The sequence below is a fragment of the Onychomys torridus genome, chromosome 1, assembly GCF_903995425.1.
Source record: "Onychomys torridus chromosome 1, mOncTor1.1, whole genome shotgun sequence".
Taxonomy (NCBI): Eukaryota; Metazoa; Chordata; class Mammalia; order Rodentia; family Cricetidae; genus Onychomys; species Onychomys torridus.
The window spans coordinates 82,180,062-82,200,417 of record NC_050443.1 but is presented as its reverse complement, the minus strand read 5'-3'; the positions used below and the strand labels follow the sequence as shown (position 1 = coordinate 82,200,417).

At 37.9% G+C, this 20,356-nt stretch overlaps 2 protein-coding genes across 2 annotated transcripts; one reads left to right on the top strand and one right to left on the bottom strand.

The window, feature by feature from the left end:
- The first annotated feature begins 708 nt into the window (after positions 1-708).
- On the top strand, positions 709-1,680 carry LOC118576212 (olfactory receptor 51S1). Its single transcript, XM_036176568.1, has one exon. The coding sequence runs from the start codon at positions 709-711 to the stop codon at positions 1,678-1,680; it is 972 nt and encodes a 323-aa protein (XP_036032461.1).
- Positions 1,681-7,491: 5,811 nt separating this feature from the next.
- Positions 7,492-8,522, bottom strand: LOC118585218 (olfactory receptor 51A7-like). The gene has a single exon (XM_036189501.1). The coding sequence runs from the start codon at positions 8,501-8,503 to the stop codon at positions 7,565-7,567; it is 939 nt and encodes a 312-aa protein (XP_036045394.1). The 5' UTR covers positions 8,504-8,522; the 3' UTR covers positions 7,492-7,564.
- Between the last annotated feature and the right edge of the window lie 11,834 nt (positions 8,523-20,356).

Here is a 20,356-nt window from a genome sequence, read left to right as displayed (position 1 = left end):
ACATCTCTCCAGGTCAAATCCCATGTGCAGGAGTAGTTAGCCAACACAAAACAAACTCAATAGTATTTTTGTGGGCTTTTTGTCTCTTATTCAAGTATTTTTTTTTCTCTTATTGGTTTTTTGTTTGTTCTGATTTTCAGATTTGGTTTTGGTTTTGTTTTAGAAGAGAGGGAAAAAGATGAATTTGGTGGGTAAGGAGGTGGAGAGCATCTGTGAAGAGTTGGGGAGGGGAAAGTGTATTATCAAAATATACTGTATAAAAAATTCAACTCAAAAACATGAAAAACAACAATACAACAATCTAACTTATAAACAGAGTAGTAATTGGTGACTTTAGTGAGAACTGGTAAAGGAGACCAAATGTGATTATAAAGGAACACAGAAGACAGGCTGTCTACACTTAAGAAGAGAATAAAAAAATAATCATGTTACTATAGATCTTCTCCTGGCTGTGTGTCAAAAAATAAAGAACATTAAATTAGAAGAAAGTACAGAAACAGGGTTAATGGAGTATACATAAGTCCAAATAATAGCTATAGGAAACAAGCTACAGCACAAGAGGCAGGCGTGGATGCACTGTTTGAATGAGTCTGTGCCTGGAAGGGAGAGGCAGATTGTGGTAGAGGGTATCATCCAAAATATTTATATATATATATATATATATATATATATTTAATTACTTTTCAGGTTCCAAAGTGATCCTGAACTATGTCAATATTAACTACCCAAGGAACCTCAAACACCAGCACATCAATGACCTCCACTTTCCTCTTAGTGGGCCTGCCTGGCCTGGAAGCCGCACCATCCTTGTGGACAATTCCTCTCATCACTGTCTATCTTCTCTCTGCCCTGGGCAATGGTACAATTCTCTGGATCATTGCACTGGAGCCCACACTACATCGTCCAATGTACTTCTTCCTCTTCTTGCTCAGTGTGTCTGATGTTGGCTTGACCACAGTACTAATGCCTACTCTGCTAGGCCTGGCCTTTGCTGATACTCATGCTGTCCCTGCCTCAGCCTGCCTCCTACAGATGTTCTTTGTCCATGTCTTTTCTGTTATGGAGTCCTCTGTCTTGCTTGCCATGGCGTTTGATCGGGCATTGGCTATCTGCCGCCCTCTCCACTACCCAGCACTCCTCACCAATGGTGTCATTAGCAAGATTGGCATGGCCATTGCTTTCCGATGCCTGAGTCTCCATCTGCCCCTTCCATTCCTATTGGCTCATATGCCATATTGCCGTCCACAGGTCCTGACACATTCTTATTGCCTGCACCCAGATATGGCTCGCCTAGCCTGCCCAGGAGCGTGGGGTGCAGTCTACAGCCTGGTTGTGGTCCTGTCTGCTATGGCACTAGACCCTCTGCTTATTTTCTTCTCCTATGGCCTGATTGGCAGGGTACTGCAAGGTGTAGGGTCTACTGAAGATCGCTGGAAGGCTGGTCAAACATGTGCTGCCCACCTCTCTGCTGTGCTTCTCTTCTACTTACCCATGATTCTTTTGGCACTCATTGACCGATTCAAGCTGCCACTCCCTCAGCCTGCCCATACTCTTCTCTCCTATGTCCACTTCCTGCTGCCTCCACTGATAAACCCAGTTCTCTACAGTGTCAAGATGAAGGAGATTAGAGAAAAAATTCTCAAAAGGGTACTGCCCAGGAAAGTGGGCTGTGCTCATTGAGGGAGGATGCCCTCCAAGCTTGTGGTAAAGAGCTCCCCAAACAAAGGCCTCATGATGAAAACTCAGTTCACCATGCATGACCAGTCACTTAGGTCCATACATACTTGTATACAAATTAGCTACTTTTTTTCTGCAAATGCATATGCTGAATAAAACATAAAAGCTCCAGAGAACAGAAGTGATCTATCTACCACAGCACTACCTATCAATGGCATTAGAATGAGCTGGATACTATATATCCTAGTATGGGGCATGTTTGTTAATTCCATCACTATATACTACATAACTAGAAGAGTGAAGAATTTAAAGATTCCTGGAAGAAGAAAGAGAAGATGAACCTCCTTCCAAGCTGGATGGAGGACTTTTCACCTGAGTTGCCACTCATAGTATTCTAAGTGGTCCTCAGAGGAACAAACATCACTTATTCATGCTCCTCACACCAAGAAAAGGGCCATAAAATTCATCAGCCTGAAAAAGAGACGATTAGATGTTTATCATTATTCAGTTTTCAAAATTTTAATCAAAAATTCAGTATATGTACATTTGTGGTTAAAATCTTTTGCAATTCAGAAAAATGAGTAAGTAAAGATAAACTTACATCATTCAAAGTTAATCATAGTTGGGCTCTTAATTAATGGTAATAAATATAATGTCCTGAATGATAGTAAATATCTCTAATCCAAGTACTTAGAAGACTGACGTAGCAGGATTGTGAACTCAAGGCCTGCAGAAGCTACTACATACAATAGTGTGTATGTATGTTTATGCATGCATATGCACACGTATATACAATTTACAGATAGTACATGAGATGTCTTTATTCTAGGCTCCTTACTTCCAAGTAAAACTATATATCCTCATCCACACCAGCTACTTTCTCTGTGGCCTTGATCTTGGGCACCTGGTTTGCTCTGTTCTATGCATATCTCAACTTGTTAAACAGGGTGTTAATGAATGTGATGAGGGAAGGAGCCTTCAATAGGATTCAGCTTACTATGCTATGGAAAGTACTTTTCTAGTAGTTCTTGCTCCCTCTGCCTGGTCTCTAGAATGAGCCGTGGTACAGAACTGAGCAAAATCTACACCCCAAGGCAAGTGCCTGCTACTTGCACACTTGGGGCAGAGCCACTAATTCAAATCAGTCTAGATCAAGAGAACATCTATCCATCTTGTGACTACCTCTAATGACTACAATAAGCACCATAATGGTGTGCAAATGAATCTTTGTGGACAGTACTCAACAAAAATAAATTAACACAATTTAATTTCTGTCCACTTCTACAAGCACAGAATGTTTTCTCAACTTTTTATGTTACCATGACTATCAATATGCTTATATAAGTCACTTGCCTTGTTTTTAACATAATAGTCAAATAATATTCTACATGTGTTTTGGAGATACTGAATCACACTTTTAGTTCTTTAGAGAACACTGGATAACAAACATATAAGAAGACAAATGACTTTGAGATCCACAAGAATGATGGTTTCAGAGATGCCTGAAATTTTTGGGGAAGCTCTAAACTGAGCCTTGGTGCTTTTTGTGATTAAAAACGATATTTTGCATATAATATATTATGATCATACTCATTTCCTTTCATCTGCTCTCCAAGGCAATTAGAACAGGCTTCACTGATTCAAATGACTATATAACATTTGATAGCATGAATGGATTATAGTTTAGTCAATTGTTTCCTATTGATGAACATTAAAGATGTCTTCAGTTTGCCGCTACTCCAAATAGAAATCCCTGTGTAACTCCTTATGAATATTTACATTAGTATTTCTACAAGGGTGCTCTCTAGGTCATTACTAATGGTTCTATAAGACTGTAAATTTCAATTTTCAGTATATAGCCCTTTCACAAAAGATTATATACATGCATTCTTATGTCCTAAAGAAGAATGTAGTGTTTTTTAAAATCTTATTAGTTTTATAACTATGTCTCTTTACTTTAATTTGGATTTCCCAAATAATAAAAAAGAATTTCTTTCATGAGTCTATTAATGTTTCCTATTCCTATTTGTATTCTATACATGAAGAGTTTACTAAAAAGAAACATTTACCTAATTTCTATTTTTATATTTTAAGTTGAAATTTGTAAGTGATCTTAATTCATGTCTTTCCCATTATGATGTTTATGTTTAATTTTGTTCAGCAAATAACTGTCAAATAATTTCACATAACCAGTTTCACTTTTTTATTCCTTTATAATTTTTGTCTTTCATTTATTGTTTACAATGGATTTTTTTACCTTTGCATTCCACATATAATGGCATGTGTATTTTTTGATTAATTAAATTTTTCCTTAGCAACTTAACACATGCATGTAGTGCATGCTGATTGTTTTCACATACACACCTCACTTTTTCTTACTTCCCTCCCACCTATCTACCCTCCCTCTCCCCTACAAACTTTTTTCTCACATTAATGTCTGCTTTATTTTGTGAATTTATCCAGGGCCATCTATGTGACCATGAATTTGGTGCTAACCATTGAAGACTGGCTCTGAAGTCAGTATACAACTGAAGACAATGACTACTCCTTTATTAGAATCTATCAATAAAAAATAGTTCAGCAGTAAGAGGGTAGGGCCATATAAGCACCTTCCCCATTCCTGACTGATTGTTAGCAGGCCCTATCTTGTATAGGTCCATTGCAGTTAACTACAGTTACTGTAGACTTGTGAGTACAGTTACTAGGCCATGCCTAGATGATGACACTTCACAGCCATTCTCCTTATCTTCAAGTTCTCACATTGTCCCCATCTCCCTCTTTCTCAATGTCCCCTAAACCTTAGTGTAGAAGAGGAAGTGTAACTGTCTTCTTTAGGGCTGAGCTCTCAGGTACCACTTATTCTTAGCATATTGGTCACCCTTGGATCTCTGAATTAATTGTCATTCACTACAAAGAGATTATTGTTTCATTAAGTCTGAGTAGCTTTTTCTATGGATATAAACAGATTTGGAACACAGGTGGATGCTGTCAATTTATTTAAACAACACTAGTGTGTTTCCCCCTTTGACCTATGGATTGCGGGCTGTAGTTAGAGTTTTCCTGCCTGGCCCAGTCAGGACAAATCTCTCTTACCCGCCAGTCCCACAGTCACTCAGACCCAACCAAGAAAGCACACAGAGACTTACATTGTTTAGAAACTGTATGGCCGTGGCAGGCTGCTTGTTATCTACTTCTTCTATCTTAAATTAACCCATTTCTGTTAGTCTATACTTTGCCACATGGCTTGTGGCTTACCAGTGTCTTTACATGTTGCTTTTCATGGCAGCGGCTGGCGGTGTCTCTCTCCAGCCTTCTCCTTCCCAGAATTCTCTTCTCTCTTGTCCCACCTATACTTCCTGCCTGGCCACTGGCCAATCAGAACTTTATTTACAAAGAGCGATATCCACAGCAGCAGGCCAGCTTTATAATACCAGGCATGTCTCCCTTTTGTGGTATGAGCCTTAAATGTAATGAGAGTGTGCTTGGTTACTCCCATAATAATTGTGCCACTATTAAACAAATGAACATGTCTTCCCAGTTTTGTAGTTTATAGGACTCACAACTGAATAAAAATGTTCATGTCTTTTCTCCACCAGAAGCCTCCATAACACCTTTTAAAATATTAAAAGCCCACAAGGAGGAAATTTACAGCTCTCTACCTACTTGCTTTCTCTGTATCTTGAAGCCCAGGTATGTTATGTTTTCAATAATAGGGTCTTACAACCTGGCTTTGATGGGCAACAAAAGGACTGACAAGAGCCTGTGCTGTTTGGGAGGCCTGTAGACTTCCCTGACCAATGACTCTTACAGAAGTGTGCCCTATATGGCACTGAAGATTTTCTGTAGTAACCATTGCTTCAAAGAGCATCATTATCGGCCCATGCAATGTACCTCCATTCAATGTATCTTTCATATTTTTAAAATTAGGTTACAAGATAGTATGTTTCCATATGGCTTATTAACATTCCTACACTTACTTCTCATCTCCTCAGATCCCAAACCCTTCCCTGTTTAAACATTTCACCTACAATATTCTCCGGCTCCACATTAATCCTTCTTAAGTTCTACTATCCCTTTCCCATAAAGTGATCCATCAATATCCCCTTCCTAGTTTTCCCACTTCCACAGATACTCCAAGTTAAGCAAACAAAACTACTCAGTCAAAGCTAGCTTTCACATATAAAAGACAACAGGTGCCATTTGCTCTTTTGGGCCTGGGTTGCCTCACTCAGGAGAACTTTTTTCATTCCCATCTATATACATACAAATTTCATCATTTTGGTTTTCTTAAGAGTGGAATAGATTCAGTGAAATAATCCCTGTATCTCACAAAGCTCCCTATCCCTGCAACATTTGCTTTTTACACTGATGTGCAGAGAGTAGAATGCTTTAACAGAGTCAAGGTAATGACTACTCCAGCTTATCACAGCAGAACCAGAGGAACATTGGCCCCGGGTTTCATTAACTACTGAATACACTTTGTTAATCTGATTCAAGCTTTTTCTCATCACAGAAACTTCTAGATTTGATATTTGTTTTGTTTTGGTTAGTTCTTATTGCCAAGTTTACAGAACCTAGATTCACCAGTGAAGAAGAAACCTCAACTAAAGAATTGCCTTGATCAGAATGGCCTGTGGTCATATCTAGGAGAGATTGTCTTGACTGATGATTGATGTGAGATGACCCAACTCACTACAGGCAGCACTAGCCCTAGAAAGGTAGGTCTGGACTCCACAAGAAATATAGTTGAGCTCAAGCCAGTGATCAAGCCAGTAAGCATCGTTCTTCCATTGCTTCTGCTTCAAGACCCTGCCTTGAGTTCCTGCCCTTACCTCCCTCAGTGATAGACTATGACTTTGAAGTATAAGCTGAAGAAACACATTCTTCCCACAAGTTGCATCTGGTCAGAGTGTTTTATCACAGCAAAAGAAATTAAACTATAACAGCTTCCTAATTTTATATCTTTTTGTGCTACCTTTTTACCAACATTTCCTCATTTACTTCAATATTTCAGTGGGAACTGAAATATATCTACCAGGCACATATGATAGAAAAGATCCTTTACTAATAAAAGTTTTAAAAGTAAATAATCTGCAGTTCTTTGCTGCATAGGAATTCATAGTACATTTGAGTGACAAACATACATATGTACAACTAGAATTACAACTGATCCTCCAACTCCAGAGATTCAGTTCCTTAACTTTCACTGTGATGCTGCCAAATGCTGAAATCCTTTTATAATTTACCTCTCTAAAATTTATTTCACCATAAATCAGGATGGGAAAATGACAATTTTTATAATTTCCTCTTTCACATCACCCTAGAACATAATCCTCAAACGTTAATTGGCATGTCAATTACTTGGGATCTCCCTAAGATGAGCTTTGGCTCACAAGCTTGCAGTAATGCTGATTCTACAGTGTCAGCAGCTCTCTAGGTAACACTATTGCTACAACAACACTCTAAATATTAAAGAACCACTCAGTCAAACTCAGACATGCTATAAATGGTTTAATGCAACATAAGGAGGGATTAACATAAGAGACAAGATGGTAAGCAGTTTCAGAAGCTTTCAGGCTTCTCCCAGACACAATGAAGACCATATGTCCCATGTTTTCTTCAGAAGATTGTGGAAATTCTTATTCCTCCATTTTTGCACCTAAGGATAGATGTCTTCCACCATCCAAATAACAGTGAAAGGATTCATAGAAGCTCTATGAAATATGAAGCCTCTTCCTCCTTTAAACCAGAAAAATGACAGTACTCGTTGATTGAAACAAAAGATGGGCCTATGAAGTAAATGGATCTCCTTTGAAGAAGAAACACTGTCCTGTCTCTAAAGTAGCTAATTGTAGAGAAAATGGAACATTTAAGAATGTTGTCCCCATTACTTAGAATGCAGACCCAGTTTTTCTAAGACTTTTACTCTAATCTGCCGAGTTTTTACACAATACACAATGGGATTCATCAAGGGTGGAACCAGCAAGAAAGCATCTGCTATCAAAATCATAGCTAATGGAGACTTATGCTTTGCAAAGCGATGCATGGTTGCTAAGGTAATGATAGGTACATAGAAGATGAGCACAGCACAGATGTGGGAGACACAGGTATTGAGAGCTTTGAGCCGCTCCCCATGGGATGCAATACCCAACACAGTCTTCAAGATGAACACATAGGACACAGCAATGAACACACTGTCTGACATCATGCAGAGTGCAACAAACAGCCCATAGTAAAAGTTAACCCTGTTGTCAGAGCAGGCCAGCTTCATGACATCCTGATGGAGACAATAGGAATGTGATAATAGGCGTTTGTTGCAGTATCTGAGTCTCTTTAAAGTAAATGGAAGGGGGAGCACCAGAAGAATGCTTTTAACAGCAAAGACTAGCCCAATTTGCACAACTCTAGAGCTTGTGAGGATGGAGCTGTATCTTAGGGGGTGCCGGATGGCTACAAAGCGATCAAAGGACATAATAAGGAGCACTGAGGACTCCATATCTGTGAATCCATGGATGAAGAATTCCTGGGCAATGCAGGCATCAGCAGAAATTCCCATGGCATTGAACAAGAATATTCTTAGCATCGTGGGGATAGAGGAAAAAGACAAACCCAGGTCAGATAAGGCCAACATGGAGAGGAAATAGTACATGGGCTCATGTAGAGAAGGCTCTGTTCTGATGACACAGAGGATAGTGCAGTTACCCAGGATGGCTGTAAGATACATGAGGCAAATAGGAATGGAGACCCAAATGTGCACATGCTCCAGGCCTGGGATCCCAATCAGTAGGAATGAAGAGATGTCAACCTCTGAGGTATTGAGAAGCATCACAAGTACCTGTCTTGTTCAGCTGTTCCACGATCTACAGTGCCATCAACAAATAGACACATATTATCTCTTAGTTGTCATGATTACACATGGATTAAATTTAATATAGCTCAAATTATGAGATGAATATATATATATATATATAAACATTTTAAAAATATGGAATGTACTTAAACAGTTTCTTCATACTATTTGAGATCTTTATATTATTTGAATATTTTATTTTCAGATATATTTATACATAACTCTAAAGCTAGAAAAGTACAAAAGTGTTTTGGTTTCTCCATTAAACAACAACAAAAACCCTACATCTTTCTGAATTCATGTGCATGTGTACATATGGGTACAGGTTCCCTTATATGTGTTCATGAATATGGACACCAGAGGTCTACATCAAGTGTATTCCTCTATGTCTTTCACCTTACTTTTTTTAAGATAAAATCTCTCACTGAACCCAGAGCTCTCCATTTCAGCTAGAGTAGCTTCCAGTGAACCTCAGGAGTCTTCCTTTCCCTCCTCCTCAGTCCTGGGATTATAAAAACAATCCCACATACCCAGCTTTTATACATGGATACTGGAAAACTGAACTTATATCCTCATGCTTTCACAGAAAACCCTTAAGTGACAGAACCATCTTCCCAGCACCTCAAACTACATCTTTTAAGATACAAATTAAGTAAATTAAATATAGTATTTTAAAGCATGGAAGATCTCCCTGAAGTGAGTATGTGTTCACACAGACCACAGTGTTATGTAAACAGATCCGGACAACTGAAGAAATTCTTTGCTATTGACAGTATTGTTCAATGCACTCATCATACATTGTAATTCATGGCACAGGCTATGGTACTGTTAAGGGATCTATCATAGAGGCTTGGCACAGCTCTTTGACTGTTATACAAATAGGTGCTTTTTATATTTGCAAAGAAAGAAAGGGAACCAAGAAAATAAACAATTGGGACAGAGATCATAAAGTCATATTCACCTAAAAATTATAAATCATTTAAATTCTGACCTTATAGAAAAATTTAATGACCTATAGGATAGAACATATGTACTCAAGGTATGATATTATAAACAAATATGTGAGGATGGAAAATGGGCCAAAGGGAACTTCAGATTTAAGAGTGATATTCTATTTCTTTCATTCAAATGAGCAAAATAAAAGCTATATGGAGCAAATAAACAAATTTTTAAAATTAGTTATCTGAGTCATAAACATAAAGATACCCTATGTCCTCTATGCTTACACTCTGAAGGTTCTTGCAGAGCATCTCCCAGACCCACAGACTCACAACCTCAGTGAAAACTCAAGTACCCCAAACCATCTTCCAATGCTTTACAGTTGCCAGCGTGTAAGGACATCCCCACAAGGTGCAGTGGAGGAAAGACACCTTTGACACTAGCTATCACTAGTGAGTCTGGGAGCTGTAAAAAAAAAAATGACCTGCATAAATGCATGTCCCTTCACAGGGACTCTGAGCATTTTGCATTTATGTAGAGAAAAGGAAGCTTAAAAACACACAGAAGAAGTTAGCTGGTAAAGACTAGAAATAGAGCACAGTGAAGAAGAAATGAAGGAAAAAGCAGCTTTTATCACTCATGACTTTTTTTTGAAGACTTTTTCCTGAAGTTAACTTGAGTTAAGAACTATTAAGAGGGTTAGTAGGATGTATGAGCATTCCTTATGCGGAACAGAAGTAATAAACCTCGGTTAGGAGAATCTATTATCCATTCAGTGCTGGTAGTCCATTTTATCTCATTGTCTCAAACTGTGACAATTTGGTTCAATGAATGTACCACAGCTGCCACTCGCATGGATTTAAAGCACTCACGGTCTTGCCAGGCAATTGCTATTGGCCCTACTCAGAATGATCACAACTCTGTTTGTTGTTGTTGTTGTTGTTTGTTTGTTTGTTTTTGTTTTTGTTTATTTGCCTAGCCTTGGGTTCTTTCGTGGATGCTCTTGAATTCTGCGTCTCTACATTAATAATTAATCTTGATCATCAACTTTATTGGATTAAATTGGATTAAGATCTACCTGGAGAACTCAGCACACTTCTGAATGAATCTGTAAGTTTATCTCCAAAGACAATTAAGGAAATTTCTCATGTAATGGATAAATTAATCCCTGGATGTATTTATAATATGATTGTGTTATTGGGACGTAGTGAAATGTATACACTGGGATCTAGTTAGAGGGATGGATCACAGAGGATATAGTCCTATACCTATATTTTGTCCTGGCCTCTTCCTGTGTTTCCAGATTTTCTCAGCTTCTTGTCCAGCATAAAGATTCTCCACCATACATCCCCATCCCCATGATAATTTGTCTCACAATAGGTCTAGAAACAGAGCCAAGTGATGATGTATCATCCGTTGAGCCATAAAACAAAATAAGTTTTTCCATCACTTATTTTTGTTAGGTATTTGAATACAGAAATGTGAAAAATAATAGAAACTACTCATCATAGTAGCGGTGAGTTTTGGTTCTTGTCTACGTGTTTTAAACTGATTCTGCCTCTAACTCAGTGTCTCAGGAATCCCTGGCACCTGGGAGAGGCATATGAGAGAATTTGGAGGGAACAAAGGGGAGGAAGAATTGCCAAAACTGTTAAAATCTCAAAAAGAAAAATGAAAGAATTCTAAACCAAAGAATCCAAGCAGGCCAGCTGTTAGTCAGTCTTTAGGACAGTGGGATTCACACAGAGGGAAAACTGTGCTACACATGTCTTGCTCCCTCACCTCACAACAAACCTTGCCAAGGATTTATGTCTCAGTCATACTTGTCAAACTCCCGAGCTAACTCACATAACTAAAGAAATGAGTAGCCCTTGACAAACAGGGTTGTTGTTGTTTTTTTTTTTTTTCAGCTACATTCATCATGCAAATACATAGCAGTACTGTGGCACTCAGGAAGATCATAGTAATTTCAGGCATAAACTCTTCCTCAAAGTTATCTTGACCCTTAGATTGTATAATCTCAGAAGCACTACATTTTTGGCTTTTTATAAATAAACAAACAAAGAAAAACTATATCATTGATAGACTAGATTAGAGGGACTTGGTTACCCAATTCTGCCTGAGGCCTCACCATATGTAAAACCAGGACTTCAAAAATATATCTAATGTGCCTATTTCTAGTTGTTCATATGATGACCTAAAAGTGAAGAACTTAATTTGATGTGTTTCTAAATATGATGAGAGCTAGAAAGAATCTTATAACATGAAGATTTTATAGAAGGTATATATAGAGAGAAGCTTATTTCCTAAGAAACATGGGAGTTTAGATGCAACCTAATTTAAAGGCCACAAGAGGAATAACTCAAGTACACAGTGCCACATTTGGAGCCTCCATGAACTATAAAAATTCTATCCCAGACTTAAGATGTAACTGTCCTTGATGTTTTATCCTGGAAGCAAATATTTGTTTGCAAATTTCATACAAATCTCTCATTTAATTACCACAGTCTCTGTTTTCTGCCTCTTATTCCAGGACTCCCTGTCCAATACTTCTGCCCTTTGCCTCTAATTTGTCTTCTTTCATCTCTGAGTACTTCCTGCTCTACTATTGCCTCTTACCTTAGCCCTCAACAACCTCTATCTTGTGTGCTTGATCCTAGCATCCTACCTGGCTTTCAATCCAAGGAGAGGTATCTGTTCCACCTGCTGCCAAGCCAACTATGTGTTAAGTAGCTCATGATCCTGCCCCTGTATAAGGAACCAGCCATGTAACTTTCATTTCTGCCAAGAGCTCTTGGGAGTCTACAACTGGTATCAGCTGGAAATTCCTAGGAGACTACACACACCTGAGGCAGGTTAAAATAATATGTTAACATCTTCCTTCTAATTATCTTATTATCCATGACAGTTTTCAGAATTCAACATGCACTAATCTGTATATTAGTGTGGCTTGGTGTGGTATTTTAGCATGGATATAGCTTATACTGACCAAGGAAGATAATTGGCATTTTCCTTTCCCTGTAGTTTTTTGGAACCTTCAGGCTTCTTTATTACAAATTTTCATAAAATGTATGAAAGATAATTATGCACTGTGGCATTGTTCTGTAGTTTGGAATTCCAGAACCTAATCTATTTAATTACGTTTTGTTACCTGCTATCCAACATCCTGCCTTTCATTTATCCACCTCCACCCTCCACACTTCTCAGTCTTCTGTACCCACTATGCTACAGCCAAGAAGGCATTTTTAGGCTTCTATGTATGTAAAGAAAATGTGATATTTGTCTCTCTGTGTCTCTTTTTCACCCAACGGAAAGTGTTTCAGTTCATCCATTTCAGTGCAAATGATGGGCTTTGACTCTGTGACTTTATAATATTACATTGTTCATGTAAGCCATGTTCTTCATTCATTCATCTGGTGATAGAAACCTCAGTTAATTCTGTATTTTATATGTTTGTTAGAAGTAGTCCTGCCACAAACAAGAGAATGCAAGGCTCTGCATTGCAGTGAAGCCATCTTCTTTAAATGCCCAGCACTGTATACAGTTGGATCCTACGGATCTATGCTTAGTCTTTAGGGCACTCTCCATAGCATTCTCCCTAATGATTACACTAATGTATATCCTCACAGTGTAAAGGGCTCTTTCTGCACATCTTCACCAGTGTTCACTTGTAAGAAGACAGGTCTGATTGTATTTCCCCCATGGACAGTAATACCAAGCATCAGTTCTTTCTTCCTTTAGATTCGGGTTCTACTTTCTACTATGTAGAGTTCACATGCTCACATGCTTCCTTGGTTCTCTTCTTTCTCCTTTCCCATTCAGCCAAATACAGCATGACGCCTCCCTGGAGAAGATATATCAAGTAACATACAGTCACATAGCTATGTTTTCATATTTGATTTTATTTCACTTATCCATATTTTAAAAGCAGTTAACATTTAAACACAGAACATATATTATGACTAGAGAAAAGGAGGTCACACTATCCTCTCTCACAAAAATCCCTGAAAGAAACATCACCAGGTCATCAAAAGAAAACTGATCCTTTCCTTTCTTGATGAATCAATTGTCCATAACTATGTCAAATTTCTGTTTAACTTTGATCATAGCTTTCTGAAATGCTATTTATGTATTCTCTAGAATTTAAATTTTGTCTCATTTGTCTGCTCACAACTTTCTTCAGTATCTTAGTAGCAACTGTGACTGTCTGCTCATAAGGATAAGCAAATGTTTGGTATAACTTAGGACCACACAAATGCATTTTCTTGTGGGGAAAATTTGGATTCAGTGGCTCTAGACAGAGGCCTGAGTTCTGAGTTATGGTGGTATTGCTGCTCTGAAACCACATTTGGTATAGATTCTAAGATGATTCGTGAGTTTTAGTAATTCTTGGCATTACTTGATATCCTTAAGTTCAGGTAACTTATGTGAGATATTAAATAATTAAATTTTGTATACTTTAAATCTTGACTATATTTTATTTTGCTTTGTTTTGTTTTTAAGAGAGCAAATATGAGGGAATGTGAGTAGGAAGGTGGGGGAGGATCTGAAAGAAGGGTTAGGAAGAGAAATTAGTATGATCAATGTAATTCTATAAAGTTCCCAGTGAATCAATAAGAATGTTTAAAGCATAATAGTTTCATATGTAGCTAGTCTTAGTAGTAATTGCAATAGGAAATATGATTATAGATATGTAGAAATATAGAAAAGTAATCATTTACTTTTCCATGAAATTCTTTTGAATTTCAGTATGTACTTGGTGAGTGAAGTAAGTACATAGAAATTAATCTTGAGGGTAGCTTACATGCAGGTTCATTACATAGTTCTGGAGGGCAGAAGTCTAAAATCAAGGTGTCGACATGACTGGTTTGTGTTCTAGACCTTGAGGGAGAATCTGTACACACCTGCCTGTCGGCTGGCTTCAAGGGAACCTTGGATTATAGATCTAGCACTGCAATTTTTGCCTTCTAATCCACACAGTACTCCAACAGTGTGAGTGTCTCTGTGTCCAAGTTCCCACTTTGACACAAGGACTATAATCATATTGGAGGAAGAACAAATTGCCATCCAAGATGATCTCAACTGAAAAAGTTACATCTACAATGATGTATTACTAGGTAAGTCTCCCTCTGAGGTACAGGACTTAAGAGATGTGGCATCCTAATGTGAGATGAATAAAAGTAAAACATATATACTCCAAAGTAAATAAAGAACTCAAGAAACTAGACATCAAAATACTGAACAATGCAATTAAAAAATGGGCTAAAGAGCTAAACAGAATTCTCAAAAGAAGATTCACAAATGGCTGAAAGACATTTAAAGAAATGTTCAACATCCTTAATCATCAGAGAAATGCAAATCAAAACAACTCTGAGATACCACTTTACACCTGTCAGAATGGCAATGATCAAAAACACTAATGACAGTAAATGTTGGAGAGGATGTGGAGCAAAGGGAACACTCTTCCACTCTTGGTGGGAACTTGTACAACCACTGTGGAAATCAGTATGGGGGGTTCTCAGAAAATTGGGAATCGATCTACCTCAAGACCCAGCCATACCACTCTTGGGCATATACCCAAGGAATTCTCAATCATACCACAAAGATACATGCTCAACTATGTTCATAGCAGCACTATTTGTAATAACCAGAACCTGGAAACAACCTAGATGTCCATGAACTGGAGAATGGATTAAGAAAATGTGGTACATATACACAATGGAGTACTACTCAGCAGAGAAAAACAATGACAGCATGAAATTTGCCGGCAAATTGATGGAAATAGAAAATAGCATCCTGAGTGAGGTAACTCAAACCCAGAAGGACAAACATGGTATGTATTCACTCATAAGTGGATTCTAGATATAAAGCGAAGAACAATCAGACTGCAACCCACAGAACCAGGGAGGCTATATAGTAGGGGGGACCCTAGGATGACTGTGGCTTATAATAAGTTTTGGTTTTACTCAATTACTGGGCAAGTCTCAATGAAACATTTCACTACTAGGATAAGAATTTGTACTGTATCAAGCTAATAATAGAAAAATTAATTAATTAATTTTAAAAAGTAAAACATAATAAATGACCTGTCAGGAAGGACACATAAGTTTTCTGTGGAAACATGGGTGCTCATTTCACTGCCAATACAAATAGGAATCCTCTAGAAATGAGAAGATAGAGCATAGACTAATATTCCTCCCCAGCTAATTTGATCAGATTTGGAGGCAAGGAGAAAACTAATGTAAACACTTTCTTTGGTGAGAAGAAATAAGGCAGATAAAACCTGTTATACTTCTGCAGGCCAAAAAAGAGGCAGTTATCCTGCCTCAACCTCATCCAAGTGCTGGGATTGTAGGGGGGCACCTCCTGGTTTTATTTTGTTTATAAATTATTTATTCTCACTATTCTATCACCTTTTAAAGTTCAGGATTTCTTGACAGCAATAAAAAATATAACCAGAGAGGGAGTCTGTGAAGGCTTGGGATATTCATGTTGAATGAGGAAGTCCTTCCAGCCTTAGAAAAGCTCAGAAATAACTAGCATATTCTCTGCTGAAATCTTTTCTTCTCTGGATCATCAGCCCCTCATAAGAGAGAGGCCTTGTAACCACAGCTACCACAGTGTACACTGAACCATTGCGACGTTGATGGCATACATCACACACACACACACACACACACACACACACACACACATACACATGTGCCATCCTACACTGTGATCTAGGCCCATGCATTCACAAAGTACATGTATTCCATAACCATTAAATCAGAAATGATGTTATCACACTAGTTATGTATCACAAAAGCAAATATTCATACTTTTGCATGCTAACTTTATACATATATATAAATTCAGTCCCTTATATACATATTTATTAACAAACCTCATTTACACATGTCAACATGTATTAAATACAAACTTTCAAATTTCACATATAACTGTAAGTGTATACCCTCAAATTAATTAAGCAATGCATATATATATATATATATATATATATATATATATATATATATATATATATATATAATTGCTCACACTCTTGTAAGCACATCACACCTCCTGCACATGCATTCCTATCTCCAGCCTTTATATTCACTTGCACAGAGGAAAAAGGAAAGTTAGGAGTTAACACCTCCAGCTTCAGAACCTACTCTCAGAGGAAGCCAAGATGAGACAATGAGCCTTAGAATGGAGAAAGAATTATCAAGGGGAAGAAAAAGCAAGGCACATTCCTTCAAATAGACCCTAATTTAAGATCTCTGCCAAAAGCTGGATCCCAGGGGCTTGTTAGAACTGCTTGTAGTCATGCTCAGCTTAGTTAACAAAAGAGAAGTCTTCAGGTTAAGAGATTTCCTGTGCCATAGGCATATCTGCCCTTTCCAGAGGGCAGTGGGACTCATGGAGTCTCCATGAGACTAGAAGGCAAAGCTTTGAACTGTACATCCCTGGGTTCTTGAGTTCCAGATGTCTGTGAACACTGAACATCACTCTGTGATGGGAAGAAAGGACGACAGTGATTCCCACTGCTCTCTCCAGTGAGACCCAGAAAGGTAGGAAGACCACTCCAGACACAACCTCTCCAGAGTGGAGGTTATGCATGGACCTAACACACTCAGTTAGTTATTAAACTTTACAGTGTAGATTAAACACTTTAAAGTGAGAAGACAAAGCTTCAGTTTCCTTGAAGCTATTCAGCATCAAGATCTTGTCCAATTTCTTCTATTACCTCTTAAACTAGCCTCAGCAGTGTTTTTGCCTGATGCATGCGGGCATTTCCCTGCACAGGTGAAATAAAGGATATCCAACAGAGCTGGCAGGTACCTAAGATTCAAACCCATACTCACTGATACAAGATAAGCTGTACTTAATTTGAGGCCGTATTTCTCATAATTAAATTTCTCCAACCAAATGCTACACATTTTTTAAAAGTTAGATTTTATGTGGAAAATTTAAAAATTGAGTCAGTAACCCACAATGTGATCATCCTAGTGATAATGCTCCCAAAGTAGATGACTCAATTTTACCAGCACACATTATGATGGTAAGAACTCTAGCATATTAGAAAAAATAGATTATATTTAATAACAACTTAGAGAAGGAAAGGGTATTTGTAACAGGAGATTATATTGTTCTTTTTCTTATATGCTTAGAAAATGCATATAATCCTCAAAGCTAATAGCAATTTGGTAAACTGTGTTTGTTTCCGTGTTGAATGTTTCTCACACTGAACATAATTGGCCAGATATTGGTTAAATTCCTGTTTACTGTCCATAACATGTCTTTGATTTTTAAGTATGTGTGAGGGAGACAGGCAAAGGATTTTAAAACAGTGAAGGAACTGGATTCCATAAAACCCAGAGGGTGTATGTAGCATGGTAAAGAAACAGAGGCATCCACTAATCACCCAGACTCCCCCTCCACACTCAGGTCCTACTTTGGCTTTGTTTTTCTATGGTATCATATCTATGGTATGGAAGGAAAAATGATTCTGAGCTAGCAAATGAGAACAGTAAGCACATCTTTTCTGTGATGGTCCGTTGTTGAGGATGATTTGTAAGCAAAAAAGAAGAGACAGACAAAATAGATTTTCAAAGAAATTGTTCATGAGTAGCTGATAGCAAATGGGGAAATTACCAGACTATAGAAGTGTACAAAATAAATAACTCCTGCAGCAAACCTCCAGGACCGAGCCCACTGGTGTTAAGAAGAAATGACATCTCAGAGAAAGTAGCACATCTCAGAGAAGCCCATAGTACAAATTGGAGCTTGGTCCATAGTCTTCAGGCCAGTGAAGTAGCATAGGCCCTAGTTCAAATGTATGTGTGTCTCCAATTCAGTACACAGTTATGTAAATCCTTTTCATATAAGCCTTTATCACAATGAGGCAACAATCTCTACTTGACCCAACCAGGATGGGAATTCTAATAACTCATGGCTAGTAAAAGTGGCAATATGTGCTTCTAGAGGCCCTGACTGTAAGAGATTTGTCTCACACAGATTTAGTATGTAATACTAAATAAATCATTTAATGGTTCTGCATTTACTTTTCTCATGGTAAAATAAAGATGAAGGGGTTTGCATAAGTTAGAAACAATTGATTTTATGCTTTGTAATGCAAACTCTCAAAAGGCAGCAATGCTTTCACAATGGAAAGTTGTGCTTTTAACCAGCATCTCTCCCACTCTCTTCAACAGGAACAAGGAAGGTCTCATCCAGGAAGCTTTTTTTTTGTGAATGGCTGGGATACTCAGTGGTTAGGTCCCAATAAGCTCACTGTGACATACACCAGAAACTGGTGAGAAGAAAGCCCAGATCCAGCTGCACTTTTAAGATGAGAAGATGAGACCTGGAAAGAGAAAACAAAGCGCAAGCCCCAACCCCAGGTGTGTGCTCATGGATCTTCAACACCCTTTAAGTAGGAAGATTTGTTTAAGCAAACACATGGTTAACAACTATTCAAGGCAGTACAATTTCCAACTTAGAGAATGCATTATAAATTCTGAGCCCCAATTTCTGTCAAACCACAAGAAATCAAAGGAAAAATAGAAGGAGGTTAAGCACATTTGTGATCCTGGAAAAAATAAATAAATAAAAACATTTTAAAAAACTCAATTTTAGGCACTAGTTAGACGGGGAAACTACTTTCTTGCTAGAAGTTTGTTTCTATAGAAGGATGATAACTAGAGCTTCCATGCAATAAAACAATCCCCACTGAAGCTAAGGAGAGGGAAGATGTGAGGGAGAAGCAAGAGAAAGCCCCTGTACAGCTCATTTTGAGGAAAGTTGTAACCCACAGTACAATCAGAACAGAGCCAACCCATGTACAACACAAGCAGAGAGGTTTTTTTTTCCCAAAGTACACTGACGCAAGGTAACTTCTAGAAAGATAAAGAAACCTGCCTTGGTGCGGCTCAAAGCAGGGTTAAGTGAGCTGTGGTGAGACATGTAGGATATTGCTACCTAATGAAAAGTATCTGTTGCTACTAAATAAAAAAGTTCTTTTGTCATTTGCATTACAAATATTTATTAAAGTCCTACTCTGTATGAGGCACAGAGGTAACTAAGGTAGAGCAAGGCTCCAGGCTGATTTAATATAAAGAACAGGGCTGGTAAACTGCAACCTGATGGATAAATACAGCTTGTAGGCTTTAAAAATGTAAAATCTTATTGGACTGCATGGACACACATGCATTGATGAGCTGCTTTGTACTCAAGCTTAATGTGATTAGTTGCAATGTAGAGTATACTGCTTATGGAGCCAGGAATATTTTAACTGATCTCTACAGAAAGCATTGCCTGGCTTCTGGTCTAGGAAGATGCGTATAATGATGGTATTGTGTTTAGTTACAGGGTTACACTCAGTCAGTTAGTTCTACTCTTCCCCAAAATCTTCTTTAGGTTTCACTTAGACTTAGTGTTAAGTCATCATCTCTAAATAGATAGGAACATTTAAGCAGTATTGTCTTCCCTGAGAGGGATGTGGTCATATGGGTGAGACTGAATTAACTCATTTGTTGTAAATAATAGAAAGATGAAGCTGACTGCAGCATTATTAGTCTATTTCTATTTCCATTAGTGTAACTTGCTGTCCAAAGTAGATGATATATACTTCCCTGTGGCAATTAATAACATTCCCTGATTTGTTGAGCAAAATTACACTTACAACTCATATGTTCAAAACTTCTCCTGATCAACATGTGACTAAAAGTAATGAGTTACATCACTTCATGTTTCAAAGTTGTTTGTATTAACACAGTTAACCTTTTGGATAAACCCCCAATAGAATCATTCAAAAGATTTATAATAAATAATATTCATTCCATTGTCACCATCTACAGAGAATAGATTGCCTTTGCTGCTGAGAATACAGTAACTAACCATTCT

Excerpts from the sequence above, each read along its gene's own strand:
- LOC118585218 (XM_036189501.1), bottom strand. The coding sequence starts at position 8,503 with ATGCTTCTCAATACCTCAGAGGTTGACATCTCTTCATTCCTACTGATT.
- LOC118576212 (XM_036176568.1), top strand. The coding sequence starts at position 709 with ATGTCAATATTAACTACCCAAGGAACCTCAAACACCAGCACATCAATG.